The sequence below is a fragment of the Elgaria multicarinata genome, chromosome 13 (assembly GCF_023053635.1).
Source record: "Elgaria multicarinata webbii isolate HBS135686 ecotype San Diego chromosome 13, rElgMul1.1.pri, whole genome shotgun sequence".
NCBI lineage: Eukaryota > Metazoa > Chordata > Lepidosauria > Squamata > Anguidae > Elgaria > Elgaria multicarinata.
The window spans coordinates 24,532,117-24,549,546 of NC_086183.1; the positions used below are offsets into that span (position 1 = coordinate 24,532,117).

Below are 17,430 nucleotides of genomic sequence, written 5' to 3' on the forward strand. Positions count from 1 at the left end.
GATGAGACAAGAAGGTCACCAAAGGCAAACCATATCCTGAAACAAAAGCTTCAAAGCCCCCGAGGAGCAGGACCTCTGGATTGCCAATCACCATAAAGGTGCCAGAGTGCTCACCGTCCCTAGCCGGACTTCCCCAAATTCCCGCACAACCCTGCCTTTTAATAATCAACCGATTTTATCCTCCACTTCTACCGATTGGATCCAGTATGGAGTAGGCAAAAACCTGCGCATTACTAAATGATAGGTAAAAATCCTACTCAAGCCTCTTCTGCAAATAGGACAACTGGTTATTCCCATAATGGTTTGTAGGGAGGGAGGGTGGGGCCGAAATTGAAAAGATGCCGATACCTTGTGGGTGCAAGCCTTTACTCACTTGTCTCCGCCCCCATTACGAGGTTGTTCGTGTGCTGAGCACGCACAGTGTCCTCTCATTATTCCTGGCTCCCCCCCGCCCGCAAAAAACATCCTCCACCCAAGCCGTACTGGCTGGGTGGTGATCGGGCCTGTTGCATTGGTGATGATGAGGACCTTTTCTTCCTTTTAGAGCATGATGCCTATGATTGCACAAAGTCTTGGCGGTGGTGGTGGCGATGATGACGGAGGAGGTGGTGGCAATCCTATGGTAAGGAACTTAGCAGGGTTATTCTTGGGATGAGGTCCGAAGTCATCCTGAAACTGTGTTGTTGATGTTGATGATGGAAGTTACGATGTAAAATGAGTGAACTCTCCTATTTCAAAAGCAAATTTTGGAAGGAGTTCCAACATGCCCAGAGTTGATCGATGTTCTGTAAGGTTGTCAGATTTGAGTGAAATTTCATTTCCTGTCTACCATGAAAAAGAAGAAGCTTGAACACATTTCCCCCCTTTTTCTTTCAGGGAATGTTCGGACAACTAGGAGGACTTTCGGTAAGAAGTTACCATTATAGTCCCTGTACTGTTGGCATTCTGAAATCCTTGTAGGCCTTTGGGTGCTTGTTTGGAAACAGTGGCAGTGTGTCAGAGTAGGGATGCCGTGAGCATCTAGTCGGAGCTGGACATTGGGCAATTTCTTGCTGGCTTGAACTTTCAGACTGGAGCCAAGCCAGACAAGCACAATGGTTGCTGCTGGTCTGCTAAGCTACAAAATCGAGGCTCAGACCGTTCCGTAAAAGAGCTATTTTTCTCAAACGGTGTGCTACCACCTTGGCCATTTCTGTAAAGATAGGGTGACCATATGAAAAGGAGGACAGGGCTCCTGTATCTTTAACAGTTGTATAGACAAGGGAATTTTTATTTACAATATTTATATACTGCTTCCCATTCAAGAACCCCTTCATGGATGCCTGGGACCCCTAAAACCTCATCACACAGTCAGGCTTCTTTTCCCCAGCACCCCTATACACATACGCGAACGAAGGAAATCTCGCAGGGCACGGATATGCAATGAGCCGCTTTCCAGAGATGTTTGACCCCAACTCCCATAAGCCAAGGCCATATGGCCCATGATAAGTAGTCCAAAAGATTGGAGGTCACCGGATTGCCCTGTACCTGATCAGGATGGAGACGTTTGCGAGCAGAGAAGGAAGTCCTAGAAATAATCACACAGACACCAGAGCTTGGGATTAAATAGGGCCTCTTTATTTACACATGGAGATCCTTCCCTCCATGGATCTCTGTGTGAACATGCAGGAATCAAGCTTATTTCCTCAGGCAACCAGCCTGCCCATCAGGGCGAGCCACTCAGCTGAAAACAGGGGTCGCGTCATCTCCACTCAGGCTGCATAGCCGAGTAGATGAGACAAGAAGGTCAACAAAGGCAAACCGTATCCTGACACAAAAGCTTCAAAGCCCCCGAGGAGCAGGACCTCTGGATTGCCAATCACCATAAAGGTGCCAGAGTGCTCACCGTCCCTAGCCGGACTTCCCCAAATTCCCGCACAACCCTGCCTTTTAATAATCAACCGATTTTATCCTCCACTTCTACCGATTGGATCCAGTATGGAGTAGGCAAAAACCTGCGCATTACTAAATGATAGGTAAAAATCCTACTCAAGCCTCTTCTGCAAATAGGACAACTGGTTATTCCCATAATGGTTTGTAGGGAGGGAGGGTGGGGCCGAAATTGAAAAGATGCCGATACCTTGTGGGTGCAAGCCTTTACTCACTTGGCTCCGCCCCCATTACGAGGTTGTTCGTGTGCTGAGCACGCACAGTGACCTCTCATTATTCCTGGCTCCCCCCTGCCTGCAAAAAACATCCTCCACCCAAGCCGTAGTGGCTGGGTGGTGATCGGGCCTGTTGCATTGGTGATGATGAGGACCTTTTCTTCCTTTTAGAGCATGATGCCTATGATTGCACAAGGTCTTGGCGGTAGTGGTGGCGATGATGACGAAGGAGGTGGTGGCAATCCTATGGTAAGGAACTTAGCAGGGTTATTCTTGGGATGAGGTCCGAAGTCATCCTGAAACTGTGTTGTTGATGTTGATGATTGAAGTTATGATGTAAAATGAGTGAACTCTCCTATTTCAAAAGCAAATTATGGAAGGAGTTCCAACATGCCCAGAGTTGATCGATGTTCTGTAAGGTTGTCAGATTTGAGTGAAATTTCATTTCCTGTCTACCATGAAAAAGGAGAAGCTTGAACACATTCCCCCCTTTTTCTTTCAGGAATTGCTTGGAAACCTAGGAGGACTTTCGGTAAGAAGTTACCATTATAGTCCCTGTACTGCTGGCATTCTGAAATTCTTGTAGGCCTTTGGGCGTTTGTTTGGAAACAGTGACAGTGTGTCAGAGTAGGGAATGCTGCGAGCATCTAGTCGGAGCTGGACATTGGGCAATTTCTTGCTGGCTTGAACTTTCAGACTGGAGCCAAGCCAGACAAGCACAGCGGTTGCTGCTGGTCTGCTAAGCTACAAAATCGAGGCTCCGACCGTTCCGTAAAAGAGCTATTTTTCTCAAACGGTGTGCTACCACCTTGGCCATTTCTGTAAAGATAGGGTGACCATATGAAAAGGAGGACAGGGCTCCTGTATCTTTAACAGTTGTATAGACAAGGGAATTTTTATTTACAATATTTATATACTGCTTCCCATTCAAGAACCCCTTCATGGATGCCTGGGACCCCTAAAACCTCATCACACAGTCAGGCTTCTTTTCCCCAGCACCCCTATACACATACGCGAACGAAGGAAATCTCGCAGGGCACGGATATGCAATGAGCCGCTTTCCAGAGATGTTTGACCCCAACTCCCATAAGCCAAGGCCATATGGCCCATGATAAGTAGTCCAAAAGATTGGAGGTCACCGGATTGCCCTGTACCTGATCAGGATGGAGACGTTTGCGAGCAGAGAAGGAAGTCCTAGAAATAATCACACAGACACCAGAGCTTGGGATTAAATAGGGCCTCTTTATTTACACATGGAGATCCTTCCCTCCATGGATCTCTGTGTGAACATGCAGGAATCAAGCTTATTTCCTCAGGCAACCAGCCTGCCCATCAGGGCGAGCCACTCAGCTGAAAACAGGGGTCGCGTCATCTCCACTCAGGCTGCATAGCCGAGTAGATGAGACAAGAAGGTCAACAAAGGCAAACCGTATCCTGACACAAAAGCTGCAAAGCCCCCGAGGAGCAGGACCTCTGGATTGCCAATCACCATAAAGGTGCCAGAGTGCTCACCGTCCCTAGCCGGACTTCCCCAAATTCCCGCACAACCCTGCCTTTTAATAATCAACCGATTTTATCCTCCACTTCTACCGACTGGATCCAGTATGGAGTAGGCAAAAACCTGCGCATTACTAAATGATAGGGAAAAATCCTACTCAAGCCTCTTCTGCAAATAGGACAACTGATTATTCCCATAATGGTTTGTAGGGAGGGAGGGTGGGGCCGAAATTGAAAAGATGCCGATACCTTGTGGGTGCAAGCCTTTACTCACTTGGCTCCGCCCCCATTACGAGGTTGTTCGTGTGCTGAGCACGCACAGTGTCCTCTCATTATTCCTGGCTCCCCCCCCGCCCGCAAAAAACATCCTCCACCCAAGCCGTACTGGCTGGGTGGTGATCGGGCATGTTGCATTGGTGATGATGAGGACCTTTTCTTCCTTTTAGAGCATGATGCCTATGATTGCACAAAGTCTTGGCAGTAGTGGTGGCGATGATGACGGAGGAGGTGGTGGCAATCCTATGGTAAGGAACTTAGCAGGGTTATTCTTGTGATGAGGTCCGAAGTCATCCTGAAACTGTGTTGTTGATGTTGATGATTGAAGTTACGATGTAAAATGAGTGAACTCTCCTATTTCAAAAGCAAATTATGGAAGGAGTTCCAACATGCCCAGAGTTGATCGATGTTCTGTAAGTTGTCAGATTTGAGTGAAATTTCATTTCCTGTCTACCATGAAAAAGGAGAAGCTTGAACACATTCCCCCCTTTTTCTTTCAGGAATTGCTTGGAAACCTAGGAGGACTTTCGGTAAGAAGTTACCATTATAGTCCCTGTACTGCTGGCATTCTGAAATTCTTGTAGGCCTTTGGGCGTTTGTTTGGAAACAGTGACAGTGTGTCAGAGTAGGGATGCCGTGAGCATCTAGTCGGAGCTGGACATTGGGCAATTTCTTGCTGGCTTGAACCTTCAGACTGGAGCCAAGCCAGACAAGCACAGCGGTTGCTGCTGGTCTGCTAAGCTACAAAATCGAGGCTCAGACCGTTCCGTAAAAGAGCTATTTTTCTCAAACGGTGTGCTACCATCTTTGCCATTTCTATAAAGACAGGGTGACCATATGAAAAGGAGGGCAGGGCTCCTGTATCTTTAACAGTTGTATAGACAAGGGAATTTCAGCAGATGTCATTTGTATATACGGAGAACCTAATGAAATTCCCTCTTCATCACAACAGTTAAAGTGCAGGAGCTATACTAGAGTGACCAGATTTAAAAGAGGGCAGGGCACCTGCAGCTTTAATTGTTGTGATGAAGAGGAAATTTCACCAGGTTCTCCATATATACAAATGTCACCTGCTGAAATTCCTTTTTCAATACAACTGTTAAAGATAGGGCTGTGCTCTGCTTCGCTTCAGTTCTTAGAACCGATAGCGAAGTGACCGGATCCTCCTCCGACAAAGACGGAGATGGATCGGGTCGAGGGAGCTGTGGATCGAGACGAAGCGGATCGAGACCAAGCAGATCAAGACAAAGCGGATCCTTCGCCTCGATCCGGAGCTCCGAAAAAAAGGTAAGTGTGGCGGGAGGGGGGCTTACCTGGCACCACCCCAGTCCATTCAGAGATGGTGGCAGAGCCAGGTAAGGGGGCAGGTGGGAGGGGGCTTACCTGCCTCCATCGTGTTCCGGCAGTGTCTTCAACTGAGCCGAAGGCCTCAAACAGGAAGACCAGGCATGGCCTGGTCTTCCTGTTTGAGGCCTCAGGCTCAGTAGAAGCCACTGGAATGTGATGGAGGCAAGTAAGTGGTGAGAGGAGGGGGCCTTACCTGGTGCCGCCGCCACCACCGCAGTCCATGCAGCTGTGGCGGAGCCAGTTAAGGGGGCAGGGGGGAGGGGGCTTACCTGCCTCCATCACATTATGGCAGCAGCTTCAACTGAGCCCGAGGCCTTAAACAGGCCTGGTCTTCCTGTTTGAAGCCTTGGGCTCAGTTGAAGCTGCCGGCGGAATGTGATGGAGGCAGGTAAGTGGTGAGGGGGGAGGGGGCCTTACTTGGTGCTGCCATCTATGGGGGGGAACACAGAGCTCCGATCCAGATCTGGAGCCCCGCAGTGGATTGGAGAGGACCGTAGGTGGATCAATGCAGGGCGGAGTGGACCCAATCTGGAAATTGCAGATTGGGATCCAGAGCAGATTGGGGGGGTCTGTGCACAGCCCTAGTTAAAGATACAGGAGTCCTGTCCTCCTTTTCATAATGTCACCCTATGTAAAGAGGTCAATTTATGGCAACTTACAGGCAGAAATGGTCTGACTAGACCATTTATACCTGTAATTTAGCATAAGTGGTCCTCTTTACAGAAATGGCTGAGATGGTAACACAGCCTGGGGTAAATTAAACTATTTTTTTTCAGAGCAATGGGAAGATTTCTTCACCCAGCCATGATGATATGCTAGGGTGACCAAATGTCAGGATTTCCCTGGATTTGTCCTGGTTTTTGTTCTTTCCATGGTGTCAGGGGGATTTTCTATAATTTTCAATAATGTCCTGGAATGACACACCTTCCCCTTTAAGGCTGCCATTAGCATGGCAGGAGGGAGTGACATGCTTTCTTGAGGCACATCATTCCCCCACCCCAAGCTCCAATTGAGGTCTTAAAGGGAAAAGTGGGTCATTCGTGGACATTATAGAAAATACTCCAATTGGAGTGGATGGTGGTGGTGCAGAATGAAATCCTTTCCCCTCTTCCACTCCAATCGGGTTCTTTAAGGTGGCGGGGGAATAACGTACTTTCTGCAAGACTCAGAAAGCTGCTTTCCCACACACACACTAGGTGTCCTCTTTTTTGGTTTCCCAAATATGGTCACCCTAGATATGCATGAGAAAGGATGACACTATTTTTCTCCCTTGTAGGGCATGTTTGGAGGAGGAGAAGGTGGCATGGTAAGGAAACATCCATTTCAGTCTCAGTGTTCATCTTGTCCTGAAGCCAGATGCCATTCTGAAACATGACTGACATCTTAAATAGCAGGAATTTTTTTCTCTCCTCTGTAAATCCCCAATACATCCTCAGCAAGCTAGGAATTTATTTTTATTTTTATTTCTACTTACATTTTTATTTTATTGTTAATGATTTTTATTTATTTTAATGGCATTTCTATACCAGCTTTCTGGAACTAACCAAGGCATTTTACCAAAACCAAAACAAAACAAAGAACAGAAAACAAAAATCATAAACTAATAAAGGTATAGTAAAATATTGAAAACTGTTTTAAAACAACAACAACAACAACAACAACACAGAGACATTTAGGAGGGACAGGCCTTCCCACCGAGAGCTCTGAGCTAGTCCCATGCACACCACACAAGGCATTCACATTTTCCAGCTTTAGAGAGCTCTTTTCACATCAGCTTGCTAGATTTGCTCTGTAACTGTGGCATGCTGCAAAGGATTCTGGGAAGTATGGCTGGATAGTGGCAGCAAGCTTTTCTTTCAGGGAAACCTGCCAGGTCATCACTGGTCTTCTTGTGGACTGTAGCAGTTAACACAGCTTGGCAACCAGTGCACTAAGTCATGGCAGAGATTTTTCTCTGTGAACAAAATCAACCACAGCAAAGAGGAAAACATGCCCAAGAAATAAGGTGACCCTATGGAAAAGAGGACAGGGCTCCTGCATCTTTAACAGTTGTATAGAAAAGGGAATTTCAGCAGGTGTCATTTGTATGCATGCAGCACCTGGTGAAATTCCCTCTTCACCACAGCAGTTAAAGCTGCAGGAGCCCTGCCTTCCTTTGTATCTGGTCAAGAGGGCAGGGCTCCTGCAGCTTTAACTCTTGCAGTGAAGGGGGAATTCCACCAGGGGCGTCATGCCTACAAATGACACCTGCTGAAATTCTCTTTTCTAAGCTTCTGTTAAAGATACAGGAGCCCCATTCTGCTTTCCATATGGTCATCCTGCTTGACAAGTTAGGAACTGCCATTTTTCAATTAAAGGATCTTTTCCTTTCCTTGTAGAACCCAATGGCTATGCTTGGAGGAGGAGACAACCCAATGTCGGTAAGAAACCCTCCGTTTAGGGACCTTTTGGGGCAATACTGTAATTTGCAAAGAAATTCCTTACTGAGTTATTTCGGATGATCCCAATGTCTTCTTCTCAGCAAGCTTGTCGGATTTGTGTGTGTGTGTGTGTGTGTGTGTGTGTGTGTGTGTGTGTGTGATGCATCCAATACTGGGTAGGAATGAACAAGAATTATGTTTCTGTTCAAAAACCATCAGGGTTTGCCGTGTTTGCAAATGCAGGGGCAAATGCATTTTCATGATGTGATTGCAAGTTCGGGGATGTGTGCTCTTTTCCAAGAAAATGCATTTGCCCCTGCATTCAGGGTTGCAAACTCAGCAAACCCTGATGGTTTTTGAACAGAAACATAATTCTTGTTCATTCCTACCCAGTATTGGATGCATCAGCTAATTTTGAAAAAAATGTGCAGAGAAATTCACACTTTTCCCAGGGATACAAAAATAAAACCAGGTCAATGCCTTCTTTTTGTTCATCATGGGATGTTCCCTTTTGGCTACATAAGGATTTGGCTATCCAAGAATTGAGATTGTTGTTTATAGATGTGATGATGTTTTCTTTTTCCCCACTTATAGAAACTATCAGGTTTTCTTAGTAAAGGCAAACAAAGGGTAAGAAACTCTCCTTCATTTATTATGTTAAGTCATTCTTTACTTATTTATTTATTTTATGGGCTCACCTTTGCTATTTTTCTTGTGGTCCAGCAGCCTTTATTTGGCAGCCAGACTTCCAGGTGGACACCCACAGAGTGGTAGGTGATGGTCACCTTGGGTAACACAAGGGATGTATGAGCATACCCGGTTCAAAGCTCCAAATGTGAGCGCAAACATGTGTCCACTGAAAATATTGGCAAACTCCACAACATATGCTCCCATTCATTTCAGTCCCAATGCCCGGCTTGATTGGCGCAAATTTCCTAATTTGCACACATTTCCTTAATAGACTCAATCAGGCCCACTTTAGTCTATGGAGGGGATTGGGGGAGATCTGAGCAATGCTCCCATTAGATCACTGGTCAAGTAGCCAATGGCTGGCTGGCCACTGCGTGAACAGAGTGCTGGACTAGATGGACCCTTGGTCTGATCCAGCAGGGCTCTTCGTATGTTCATATGTTCTAAGTAGCACATCAAAACATCAAAAATGTTTACAAAAAACCTCCAGAAACTGGGCCTACCAAAATACATCCACACCAACATCCAGAAAGCAGTCATACTTAAAACATGCCAATTGTCAGGAAATTCCTGAATCTGTAAAACACAGCATGATCATAAATATCATAAACTAATAAAGGTATTAGTTTACTGTACTTTCCTTGGAGACTAGAAACCGGATCTCCCAGGTCACCAGTCCAACGCTCTAACCACTATACCACAATTGCTCTCTCAGTTGATGCAGGGCTGGGCAGAGGGGGACGATTGGGGCCAGTTGGCATGGGCCTAAGATTTTGAGGGGGCCTACTCCGAGTCCCCCTCTGCCCAGAGTCCCCCTCCGCCCAAAATCAAAAGTTGCTTGATGTTTCTGTTGTTGTTGATGAATTTGCCCAAAGAAAACCATGTAAAGCGTTTCTGAATGTGAAGAAGTGATGTCTTATATACAGCTTGAATAAAAGTGCTTGCCGTTACCTTTTTTATAAATTGTTCTAGTTCATATGTATATAGAACTGATTAAAAATACTTAATGAGCAGTTTGAAATGGGGCCTACATTTCCAGCTATTACCAGCTTTGCCCGGCCCTGAGTTGATGTTGTCTTCCCTGTTCATTAAAACATCCTGGTGCTTCGAACCTGCAGTCCCGGGTCCCACTACAACATTGTGGAGCAACTCTAGGCAACATTGGGACCAAGGGCAAGGTTGCCATTGTTTTCACAAGACAAGAAATCATTTGTGATTGTTTTATTTCTTTCAGCGTCAAGGACGTCGTCAACAAAGAAGAAAGGTAAAGATGAGCCATAGGAAGTAGTGCTGTTTTCTTCCAGAATTGTGTCCGCAAATGTAATTCGCCCTTTTCATGCATTATATGCATGCAGGGCTGCCATGTGTCATGACTAGTAGGGGTGTGCACGGCCCCCCCGATCCGCCCCATGGGCCAATCCAAAAATTTCGGATCGGCCCACTCCGCTCCGTGCCGCTCCGCCCATAGTCCACTCCTCTTCGCCACGGAGCTCCGGCTCTGAATCGGAGCTCCACAGTGGAGGGGAGTGGCGCCAGGTAAGGCCCCCCTCCCTCCTCTCCCTTACCTGCAGAGACCAAGGGGGAGGGGGGCCTTACCTGCATCCATCCGCGGTCCCTTGGCTTCTTCAATTGAGCCCGTGGCTCAATCAGGAAGTCTGGGCCGCAAGTGCTAACCATCTTCATAATCTGTATTTTTGTCTGCCATCCAGAATGTGTGTTTAATTATCCCATGCTGAAAAGAAAACTTGGCACATTAATACAGCACATGCTTTTGATGTCTATTTGCGCCGCACTTTGGGTTGTATCCAGAGTAGATGCTCCTATTACTCCACACAAACTACACAACTGAACTGAACAAAGGTTTATGGCTTGGGCTTCTGAAGGACTGTTTTTGACCATATGAGTCTGCCCATAACTTTAAAAGAAGCATCAGAGGCCCCTGTTCTAGATGCCACCACATTTGGAAGCCAGGTATTCCCCACCCCCCACCCCATTTGCAGCAAATGATTGTGTTTAAACCATGATTATGGAGCTACCATGGTGAGGAATGGTTCACACGACACACTAAGCCATCATATTTAGCTTGAATGCTTAACCACTGTGGCTTAGTGTGTCATGTGAACAGGGTAAGAATGATTTTAAATCTGATACATCCCATTAAAAGATGATTCTGAAAACTAGAGTTGGGGGATTGTGACAAGAGTTGAATGCAAAGTCCCATGCTCCCTCTTGTGGCTTCCTCTCTTAAGGTTGGCAATATCTTTATGAATCATTAATTTGCGACATTCCATTGCAGGGAGGCAGGCGCAGGAAGCCGCAAAACGACGTGAGTACTGAAAGTCCCAATGCTGGACACTGCCTTTCCCCCTAGAAATCAGCTGGGTAACGTCTGAGACATTTGGTCCTCATCCCATGAAGCTGATTGTGGGAGATTCAGGACAGATAAGAGGAAATACTTCTTCACCCAGCACGTAGTCAAACCATGGAATTTGCTACCAACAGACGTAGTGATGGCATTGCCCGTCAATTTGGATGACTTTAAAAGGGGGTTAGATAAATTCCTGGAAGGGAAGGGTTATTGATGGTTACTAGTCATGATGGCTATGGGCTACCTCCAGTAGCAGAGGCACTAGGCCTATGTACACCTGTTGCTGGGGAACATGGTCAGGAGTGTGATGTTGCACTCATGTCCTGTTCATGAGTTCTTGGTCAACAACTAGTTAGCCACTGTGTGAACAGAATGCTGAATGAGATGAACCCTTGGTGTGATTCAGCAGGTCTGCTCATGTTCTGACGTTTTTATTTACCACATTTTATTTGTAAGCCACTTGAAGGACCTTCTCATAAACCAGGATAGAAGTAACAATAATAATTGCTGTTGTTGCTGTTACTACTATTATTAATGTGAATGACAGACATCATATCATGATGGATTTGCACCCATTGCCAATCACAACAGGATCCAGGAACTGCATTGGCCTAAGCTGCTTGCTACATGTTCTGCATGGTCCTCCATCAAGTCAGGGAGAGAATATGCTTAGTTTTTTATGAAAGGGAATTAAAAACATCAACAATTATTATTATTTTCTACTTTTTTCTCACAGGATGATGAGTAACAAGCAAACAAGGGGTAAGTCCTTTGTAGGCACATCTGCACTATTTATTTATTTATTCATTACATTTCCAAGACACTCAACCATCATGAACTTCCTGTATAGAATTCTGGGAACTGTAGTTACTTGGGGGCCACTTTCTTGGGGAGCCCTAGCTCTTGATATATATGCCATTCCCAATGTTGAGCCACCTTCAACATTTACGGAAATAAGTAGCATGACTCTCATGGACTTGCAATGCCTTAAACTGCGTCCGGGCTTCTCTTCCGCATTGCTCATTAGTGATGGGGTTTCTCCTCAGGACGCTAGAGAAATTCATAGCCTCTGCATGCTTATTCAGTTGCCCCACTGTATGAGGCCTACTCCCTTTTAAGGACTGCACCTTCTGTCAATGCTAGGGTTACGATATGAAAAGGAGGACAAATTTCCTGTATCTTTAACAGTTGAATTTCAGCAGGTATCATTTGTATGCATGTTGCACCTGGTGAAATTCCCTCTCCGTCACAACAGTTAAAGCTGCAGGAGCCCTGCCCTCTTGACCAGATACAAAAGAGGGCACTGCTCCTGTATCTTTAACTGTTGTGATGGAGAGGGAATTTCACTAGGTGCAACATGCATACAAATAACACCTGCTGAAATTCATTTTATTATTCAACTGTTAAAGATACAGGAACCATGTCCTCCTTTTCATACCATCACCCTAGTCAATACAAATGTGAAATTTTCATTTCATTTATTATATTTCTATATCATCCCATAGCCAAAGCTCTCTGGGAAGTTCACAAAGATTAAAAACCACTGAAAATACATTATACCAAGTGCACGCAGCCAGACAAAATATATCTAAAAGAAATGAACATTCAGTCAAAAACAACTGGAAAAACCCAGCCCAAAGTAGGTGTTGTGTTCCCCAAAACCTCCCACCTTATTGGGAGAGAATAAAGAGGTCTGCCACGTAATCCACTAAGCTTTGTTCAGGCAATAAACATCTCTTCCCACATGAAGAAAGTTCAACCTCTAGGAACTTTCCTCTAGGCAAAACTATGCAAACCAAGCAAGACAATTGTCCTTTCAAGAAAAAAGGGGAAGCCTTTTCCCAGAATGCTTTAACTTCAAGGAGGCTGGTTCTGAAGGAGACTTTGGAGAGAAGCAAGCCGGGCCAACCTTCTCTCATGTTCCTTTAGCTCTGCCCGTTTGAGTCTGCAGCGTACTCTAGAATCAGCTAGATCTTAAGTGCCATCCACCTCAGAAGAATACTGATTTTCCACAGACTGTGTGTTGTTAATGTTTCCAAAGATAAGGTCTGGCAAAGGTTCATTCCCAGCTGGTGAAGGGCCTGTGAGAGTCACCTCCCCCACTCCATGTAGGCTAGTATGTTTCTGGCACCATCTCTTGCTTCAGAATCTGATTCCGATGGATCGCCTGAAACTCCTTCCACCAGCCTAAGGGAAAAAAGGCCCAATCATGACAGATAGCTCCTTTAGCGTTTCAAACATAAGCCCAGAATGGTTCCACAGCCTCACCAAAATTGGATCTATCAGCCGCCATTGGTAGAACATAGAGATGCAAAAGTTCTGGAAATTTTGAGGCCATGAGGAATTTATTTAATTATTTATTGGAATAAGTGGAAATATGGTGGAAAACTGAAAAATAAGCAACACTTTTCAGCACTTTTTACAGTGCCACAATGCTGTATCCCTAGAATAATAATTGACAGGCCCAGGAAGCTTCTCTTGTGATGGGGTGGATTTGATCTCATGATTTCCAGTTGCTCACCCCAGGTCTTCTCACAGTGTTAATGTAGGTACGCTCTTCCCCCCACTCTGTTCTTTCCCAGATTTTCTGGAATTAAGCACTTGCCTGAAACAAACAGATCTGAAAGCTGACGTGGCTGATCCAACTAACAACTGCTGCAATTTTATCCTTTTAGCTGAAAAGGTCTCAAGCCTGGCTCATGTCTGCGAAATCAGTGGAGATGCTTCTTATCCTGGTCAATGCATCATGCAGCCTAAGCAGAGCTTGGTGGTGGCAGCATATGCATGGCTTGATTTTCCCTTGGTTTCTTTGATGGAATGTTCTGTTGCCCGTTGGCTTGGGGGAAAACTTCAGGACAATAAAACAGATTTCAATTGCACAAACATGACTGTTGATTGGTGTTTACGAGGAAAACTGGTGAGGCTGATAGGAGCCTAGATTGTGCTCCTAACTGTAGATGCCACCACCATGGGATGTTGGAAAGGGTCTCAAACTAGAGGTTCTGAATGCCTTACTCTGTATGCCACCTGGGTATCCTCTTAGAAATGGAAGCTTTCTGCTGTCCTTCAGTGAAGGCAGAGGGCTTGGGCTAGTAGTGCAAGCAGGGAGAACAAGTTTGTTCACACTGAACACAAGGTAAGCTGCCACCAACCATTGCATTCATAAGGACATAAGAAGAGCCATTCCGGTTCAGACCAAGGGCATAGCTAGACCAGCTGATATCCCGGGGATCGCCCCGGGATCATCCCTGCGCATTCACATGATGCACAGGGCACCTTGGGAGCAAGGAGGGATGATCCCTCCCTTTCCCTAGGATATTGGCACTGACTTTCCCCCTGCTTTTTCTACAGTCTTGGGATGATCCCAAGACCCCGGAATGTGTCGGTGGGCATCACGGGTTGTCCCGGCTCTTTGTGAGTAACCACAAGGCGCCAGGCATGGGGCACAGAACTCCTCATGAGCTTTGTGCCCATCGGGGGTGGGATGGGGGGAGCAGGGAATTTTTTTAAAAAAAAAAATTACATTTTTGCTCGTGCGCTCCTTCTCCTTTAAAAACAAAATGGCGGACATGATGTCCTCTTCCTCCTAGGACATCACGCGCCACATGTAGACAGAGAGGAAGTGTCCTGAGAGAAGATAGTCTGTAACCAGCCACTTTCGCTTATCTCTTTGGGCAGTGTGCCCAGACTGGGAAGCCCGCCAAGAATCAGACCAGACAGCACTTAATGATATAAATAATAATGCGTATTGAGCACACAAGTTAAACACAAAATAGAACAGTCTTTTAGTGCTCATGTAAAGTTCCAAGCCAATTCCATATAACAGTCCAGGGTTCAAAAGGCACAAGAGAGCAAGTCACCAGAGTCGATAAGCCAGTCCAAGGTTCAAAGGGCAGGAGAGAGTCACAGGGTCCAAGCAGTCCAGAGTCCAAACGATCCAACAGGAACACGGCACGGTCAAGGGTACACGGTCCAGAGCTTCTCCCAGGCAAACCAGATAAGCTCTGACAATTTGCTGGCCTGCGCACTGCTACCTAAATACACCAGCTCAGCCTCACAGCTGTTCCTTGTTCAGCTGGCGTTTATTAGCAATCCGCTTGGATCGGCGTAAAGCCTCCTTCTCTGCCCTTTGTTGTTTGAACGAGGGCACGTGTAACAAGTCTGTTTGCTCCTCTTCTAAGTTTGCACTGGATGAGGCCTCTGCTGGCTGTTGAGCAGCCAAGCTGGTACTGGGTCCCGCCTGTGGCTGCTCATCCCCAGAGTCCTCATCCTCAGAAAACTCACCGTTCCTCACAGGAAGATCTCGCAATAACCATATCGCGAGATCCTCCTCCTCTGTTGTGCTAGACCAGGCAAGTCTAGCCATGGCCCAAGGTTCCACCTATTCCTGCTGTCTGTTCACACAGCGGCCGACCAGCTGACCTGGAATCCACAAGCAGGACATGGGTGCAACATCCAAGTCACCCTGAGGTAGGGGATTCTCAGAGCTTACAGGAGACCCATTAGGCTTGTGAAATAGGGGGACAAACCAGCCACTTCAGTTCTAAGGCCTAGAACCTTAGACAGTAGTATGAACCAAAAGGAAGGTTCTGGATCTAGCCTTGAGGCAATTTAGAACGAAGCACACTGACAACCAGTTTTCTGAGTTTGCAATTTGATTTGCAAATTTAAAAAGTGTTCAGCAGCATGTATACATTTCAAAATGTGTGCATTTCAGAAATGCACACAATTAATGTATACATTTAGGTGAAATGCACTTGGAAATATGCATGGATCTTCATGTGAAAAGAAAAGAAAAAGCTCAGAATCTGATACGGGGTTGAGTCAGAGCGAGTTTTGAGATGGAATTCAGAGAACATCCATGAGCTGGAAATGTAGTTGATCCTCATCAAATAAATAGCGGGGACCCACAAGGATCGGTATTGGGACCAATTCTTTTCAACTTGTTCATACATGATCTGGAATTAGGAGTGAGCAGTGAAGTGACCAAGTTTGCTGATGACACCAAATTATTTAAGGTTGTTTAAACACAAAGGGATTGTGAAGAGCTCCAAAGGGATCTCTCCAAGCTGGGAGAGTGGGCGTCCAAATGGCAGATGTGATTCAATGTAAGCAAGTGTAAGGTGATGCACATTGGGGCAAAAAAACAAAAAAAAACATCTTCAAGTATAACCTAATGGGATCTGAGCTGGCAAAGATGAAACAAAAAAGAGATCTTGGGATTGTGGTGGACAGCTTGATGAAAATGTCCACCCAGTGTGTGGCTGCTGCAAAGAAGGCAAACTCCATGTTAGGCGTTATAAGAAAAGGAATTGAGAATAACACTGTGCATATCATATTGCCTTTATACAAATCTATGGTATGATCACACTTAGAATACTGTGTACAGTTCTGGTCACCACAACTAAAAAAGGATATTATAGAGTTGGAAAAAGTGCAGAACAGGGCAACTAAAATGAGTAGGGGGCTGGAGCATCTCCCCTGTGAGGGAAGGTTACATCAGCTGGGATTGTTTAGCTTGGAGAAGAGGAGGTTGTGGGGACACATGATAGAGGTGTGCAAAATTATGCATGGTGTGGACAATGTGGATAGGGAGACATTTTTCTCCCTCTCTCAAATTATTAGAACCCGGGGTCATCCCATGAAACTGATTGGTAGAAGATCCAAGACAAATAAAAGGAAGGACTTCTTCACACAGCACATAGTTAAGTTATGGAACTCACTACCACAGGATGTGGTGATGGCCACCAATCTGGATGGCTTCAAAAGGGGGTTGCATAAGTTCCTGGAAGCAGAGGCTATCAACGGCTACTAGCCTTGATGGTTGTGTGCTATCTCCAGTATTCGAGGCAGTAAGCCTAGGTGCACCAGTTGCTGGGGAACATGGGTGGGAGGGTGCTGTTGCACCATGTCCTGCTTGTCCATCCCTGGCCGATGGCTGGTTGGCCACTGTGTGAACAGAGTGCTGGACTAGATGGACCCTTGGTCTGATCCAGCAGGGCCCTTCTTATGTTCTTATCTTCATTGTAGTCACCCTTGGGAAGATAACTCACAGCATCCCCAACAGTTGTGCGAATCACCCTCCATTTCAATTTATTTCAGATAGTCAAAACACACCATAATTTCCATCTAATTGTGATTTGGCCTGTATTTAGTAAATTCCAGTGGCACACAATCAGTTCCATGCAGCGAGCAGTGGACGGGGGAAGGGTTATCACATTTTTGTAATGTACGGACTAATTCTGAGAAATTCAGAATTCCTGATTAAAAACAGCTAAATCCTGAGTGACGCTCATGTTGTGTCAGCAACAGCCAGAAAGCAAAAAAGAAAAAAATGTGCGACTCAGACTACTAATACAAATAAACAATGTTAATGGAATTGCAACTTTTTTCCATTTAATTTTTATGCAAAGCTTTTACCATCCTCCACAGTAATAATGAGCCTCCATCACAAAGGCAACAAATACAATTAGTGTTACAGAATTTATCTAGATTGTACTAATATATTTTGTTATTCTTTGTTTTATTTTGATTGGTTTGGGGGTGGCACTGTAGAACATGCAAGAGCAGGAAATCTTCACCAACATGGTACAGGATCTTCAATGTGTCGTCCTATTAACATACCTGGAAATACAAAAGTCAATCATAGCTTAAACATTCCCATGAAGCCGTTTTGGGAATGAAGTTC

General features: G+C 45.6%; 1 protein-coding gene across 1 annotated transcript in view; it reads left to right on the forward strand.

The window, feature by feature from the left end:
• The window catches only part of LOC134408390 (uncharacterized PE-PGRS family protein PE_PGRS10-like), a 177,108-nt gene that overhangs the window by 50,812 nt on the left and 108,866 nt on the right, over positions 1-17,430 (forward strand). The window contains exons 17-22 of the mRNA XM_063140649.1: positions 545-622; positions 877-906; positions 2,316-2,393; positions 2,647-2,676; positions 4,088-4,165; positions 4,418-4,447. Of these exons, the coding sequence (XP_062996719.1) occupies positions 545-622; positions 877-906; positions 2,316-2,393; positions 2,647-2,676; positions 4,088-4,165; positions 4,418-4,447 (324 nt within the window). The remainder of the gene's footprint in view (positions 1-544; positions 623-876; positions 907-2,315; positions 2,394-2,646; positions 2,677-4,087; positions 4,166-4,417; positions 4,448-17,430) is intronic.